This window comes from Meles meles, unplaced genomic scaffold (genome assembly GCF_922984935.1).
Source record: "Meles meles unplaced genomic scaffold, mMelMel3.1 paternal haplotype, whole genome shotgun sequence".
Taxonomy (NCBI): domain Eukaryota; kingdom Metazoa; phylum Chordata; class Mammalia; order Carnivora; family Mustelidae; genus Meles; species Meles meles.
In genome coordinates this window covers 6,114-10,853 of record NW_025721408.1, presented here as the reverse complement: position 1 = coordinate 10,853, position 4,740 = coordinate 6,114, and the positions used below count along the sequence as shown (strand labels likewise).

Genomic DNA, 4,740 nt, shown 5'->3' with positions numbered 1-4,740 from the left:
AATGTTACAAGGGACAGGAGGAATTGGATACTCCTGCACTATGAAGTGGTATAACATTATACATAAGTGGACTTAGAGTAGTTGTAAATATATATTACAAACACTAGGGCAACCACTAAAAGATGTTTAAACACAATAATTGAAAGACTAACAAAAGTGAGAAAACACAATTATATATAATGCTTGTTTAAAACCAGAAAAAGCAGAAAAAGAGGAGGAAGGATAGGTATAATGAATAGCAAACAGTACAGACAAGATAGAGATAGTAATCCGACTATATGTAAAAAACACTTGCGACACCTGGGTCGCTCAGTAGGTTAAGTGGCTGCTTTTGGCTAAGGTCATGATCCCAGGGTCCTAGGGCTGAGCCCCGCATGGGACTCCCTGGTCAGTGGAGAACTTGCTTTTCCCTTTCCATCTCTCTGTTGCTCTGCCTACTTGTGCACGCTCTCTCACTCTCTCTCTGTCAAATAAATAAAATCTTAAAAATAATAAAATCACTAAATGGAAGTAGTCTAAATTCACCAATTAAAAGAGGAGACTATCAGAGCACATTAAAAAAAAAACAAGACCTAATTATATATTGTCTATAAAATATTCACTTTAAATATAAAGATACAGATAGATTAAAAACAAAGAAACAGAAAAAAATGTACCATGCTAACACTAATGAAAAGAAAATAGGAGTATTAAGAGGGTATATTTGTGCAGTTGCACACTTGAGTAACTATTTTCTTTCTGTTTTCTTTTACTCTGCATACGTTTTATAAGTTCAAGGTCAGCTGTCAAAAGGATAACCTGTGGGATTAGAACATATCACATTGCAACACCCTAAATTGTTTTTAACACATGAGCAATCTACTGGGTCAACTGACATCCATTGTATATACTAATGAGTTTCTTTCATGCTATTTTGTTTTTGTTTTTGTTTTTGCATTATTATCAAATGCAGGGCCCCTTTCTGATCTCACCATTTCACCATGCATCTTGGAATTCAGTAAGTGCGTACCCTAACTTGCCCGGATCCTAAATTATCTGGTTGGTTTTTCAGCCTAGAATCTGAGACACTTTTTAGAAACATGCCCGGAATAGAGAAGCTGTGTCGGGGCACATGTCCTGCAAATATGGCCCTAGAAACCAGTGATATGGCGTTTACTCAACGCACAAATCATAAATTCCCACAGAAGAAAAATGTGAAAGACTGGGTGCTAGACAAGAAGGAAGCAGGTAAAGGGATAGTTGCTTCGTCATCCACTTTTAATTATTTTACCTGACCCTCAACAACCTTGTCAGCAACACAGGGCTGTTGAACAACCCCGGTGTGGCAGGACCCCCGAATGTCACTTCTGCATAAAGCATGTATGTCATCTATTTTTTTCTTCAATAAAGAGATTTAATAGCCAAAAAAAAAAAAAAAGAAAAAAGAAAATAGGAGTATTTCTATTATTTTGGGCAAAGCAAACTTCACAACAGGAAAATTATCAGTGGTAAAGAAAAGCATTATATAACAACAAAGAGGTCAATTATCCAAGAAGACAGAACACTCCTTAACAGGTACACATGTAACAACATAGTGTCAAAATATGTGAGGCAAAAACTAGTATAATTGCAAGAAAAATTGGATGAATCCACTGTTATTGTTGGAGATCTCAGTAGCACTTTCTCAGAAATGGGCAGATTCAGCAGGCAGACAACCAGTTAAGATATAGTTGACCCAACAAACATCAACAATCAACTTGCTGTAATTGACATTTATAGAATACCTCATCCAACCACAGAATACACTTACTTCTCAAGCTCACATGGAACGTTCACTAAGATGGACCATATTTAGGACCACAAAACACACCTTAACAAATATAAAATAGAAAACGCACACATGGCAATTCACAGACCTGTACCTCTGGAGCTAATAATACATTATATGTTAATATAAAAACTTTTTTTAGTTAAAAAAATAGAAATTGCTCTCAGAACCTTCCTGTGGCTGTGTTTGGACCTCGCTGCTCCAGCCTCCGGGACACGTCCCATCCATCCAGCCTGAGACTAGCAGTATAGGAAAAAAAATTCCATATCATTTCTTGCCCCGTACACACCTTGAGGCGAGCAAAAAAATTAAAATAAATTTTAACAATGAGGGAAATCGTGCACATCCAGGCCGGTCAGTGTGGCAACCAGATTGGTGCCAAGTTCTGGGAGGTAATCAGTGATGAACACGGCATCGACCCCACTGGAACCTACCACGGTGACAGCGACCTGCAGCTGGATCGCATCTCCGTGTACTACAATGAAGCTACAGGTGGCAAATATGTTCCTCGTGCTATCTTGGTGGATCTAGAAGCCGGGACCATGGACTCTGTTCGCTCAGGTCCTTTTGGGCAGATATTTAGACCAGACAACTTTGTTTTTGGTCAATCTGGGGCAGGCAACAACTGGGCCAAAGGTCACTACACAGAGGGGGCTGAGCTGGTTGACTCAGTCCTGGATGTGGTAAGGAAGGAGGCAGAGAGCTGTGACTGCCTACAGGGCTTCCAGCTGACCCACTCACTGGGTGGGGGCACAGGCTCTGGAATGGGCACCTTGCTCATCAGCAAGATCCGAGAAGAGTATCCTGACCGCATGATGAACACCTTCAGTGTGGTACCCTCACCCAAAGTGTCTGACACTGCGGTTGAGCACTACAATGCCACCCTCTCCGTCCATCAGTTGGTAGAGAACACAGATGAGACCTACTGCATTGACAACGAGGCCCTTTATGACATCTGCTTCCGCACTCTCAAGCTGACCACGCCAACCTATGGAGACCTGCACCACCTCGTCTCAGCCACCATGAGTGGTGTCACCACCTGCCTCCGCTTCCCTGGTCAACTCAATGCTGACCTCCGGAAGCTAGCCATCAACATGGTGCCCTTCCCACAGCTCCACTTCTTCATGCCAGGCTTTGCACCTCTGACCAGCGGTGGAAGCCAGCAGTATCGGGCCCTCACTGTGCCTGAACTCACTCAGCAGGTCTTTGATGCCAAGAACATGATGGCTGCCTGTGACCCCCGCCATGGCCGTTACCTCACTGTGGCTGCTGTCTTCTGCCGCCGCATGTCCATGAAGGAGGTATATGAGCAGTTGCTCAATGTGCAGAACAAGAATAGCAGCTACTTCGTGGAGTGGATCCCCAACAACGTCAAGATAGCAGTCTGTGATATCCCACCTTGTGGCCTCAAGATGGCAGTCACCTTCATTGGAAATAGCACAGCCATCCAGGAGCTCTTCAAGCACATCTCAGAGCAGTTCACAGCCATGTTCCGGCGCAAGGCCTTCCTCCACTGGTACACAGGTGAGGTTATGGACGAGATGGAATTCACCGAAGTTGAGAGCAACATGAATCACCTTGTCTCCAAGTACCAGCAGTACCAGGATGCCACCGCAGAAGAGGAGGAGGATTTCGGTGAGGAGGCCAAAGAGGAGGCCTAAGGCAGAGCACCATCACCTTAGGCTTCTCCATTCCCACAGCCTTCTTCTCAGCTGCCCCTATCCTCTCCCTCAGAATTACATTTTCTGCCTCTGTCTCTTTTTTTTTTTCCTTTTTTTTTTTTTTTTGGTGGGGGGGGTCAGTGCCTGGCACATAATAGGCACTCAATAAATACTTGTTGTTTGTTGAATGTCTCCTCTCTTCCACTCTGGGAAACCTAGATTTCTGCCATTCTCAGTAATCCTGTATTTCCTTCCAGTGTTCCCTTCTCCCATCTGTCCAGTTGGTATTTCCCTTTGTTTTATAAGATAATTCTCCAAGAAGCTGGGTCTCATCAGATTCCATCTAGAACCAAGTGCTTAAAACCCAGTAGATGACCACCATCCTAAGCCCATGTGATAGCCCCGGGGAAACGAAACAAAGCTACCTCATAGCAATAGAGGTACCTATAAGGAAGGGGTAGGATTTTCTATTCTAGAGCAGTTTTGGAGAGGGATATCCAGGCTCTTGAGTCCTAATTTCCAGGAATTTCCCTGCCCCTCTCAGCTTCAGGAGAGGTGTTGACAGTATTATCTCTATTTTTCCATCTTCTTCCAAGCTGTGTCCTGGGCTGTCCCTTTTGCAGGGCTCTGCCCCACCCTGTTAAAGCAGGATTCTTCCCTTTTCCTACATAACCACCTTCATATGTTGGATTCCTTCCTTTTCCCCTGGTTGGAGAAGGGGGCCAGGAAGGGGAAGAGGGACTAGCCTCCAGAAAGACCCTCCCCATCCCCACCCTTTCTTAGCAAACACCCAGCTCTGCTGTGTATATACAGAAAGGTTTGTACTGCCACCTAAAACTTTTGAATCATTCTTCCAGAGAGGGGACAAGGAGACCCTCCCATCTTTGGCAACATCTCGTTTTTTTCCTTTTGCTATTCCCTCCCCTGCTCTTGGCTTCATCCTGTCCTACACTTCAAATTTCTATTTTGTGTTGAACTTGCTTTTTTTCATATTGAAAAGATAACATTGCCCCAAGAGCCAAAAATAAATGACAACTGAAAAAAAAATAGAAATCACACACAGTATGTTTTCAGACCATAGTAAACTTAAACTAGAAATCAACTACAGGAAGATAACTAGAAATCCCAACATGTTTAGATTAGATTAAATGACACACTCCTAATATACAGGCCAAGAAAGGAGACTCAGAAGAAAAAAAAATATTTTAAACCAAGTCAAAATTAAAATACAACTGAAGGAGCATTTAGGTGGCTCAATTGATATGCATCTGG

General features: G+C 43.1%; 1 protein-coding gene across 4 annotated transcripts; it reads left to right on the top strand.

The window, feature by feature from the left end:
• The first annotated feature begins 2,040 nt into the window (after nt 1-2,040).
• On the top strand, nt 2,041-3,468 carry LOC123936367 (tubulin beta chain-like). 4 transcript variants are annotated; one of them, XM_045996957.1, is made up of 2 exons: nt 2,041-2,167; nt 2,300-3,468. In XM_045996957.1, exons 1-2 carry the CDS (start codon nt 2,134-2,136, stop codon nt 3,466-3,468), a joined length of 1,203 nt encoding a protein of 400 aa, XP_045852913.1. In that variant the 5' UTR covers nt 2,041-2,133. The 4 variants fall into 4 exon arrangements, with proteins under 4 accessions (XP_045852913.1, XP_045852912.1, XP_045852914.1 ...); XM_045996956.1 differs by having other exon boundaries at nt 2,041-2,299; nt 2,396-3,468; XM_045996958.1 differs by having other exon boundaries at nt 2,041-2,502; nt 3,109-3,468.
• The last annotated feature ends 1,272 nt before the right edge of the window (nt 3,469-4,740 follow it).

What these genes read in the sequence shown, in the direction of transcription:
- LOC123936367 (XM_045996955.1), top strand. Translation starts at nt 2,134, where the DNA reads ATGAGGGAAATCGTGCACATCCAGGCCGGTCAGTGTGGCAACCAGATT.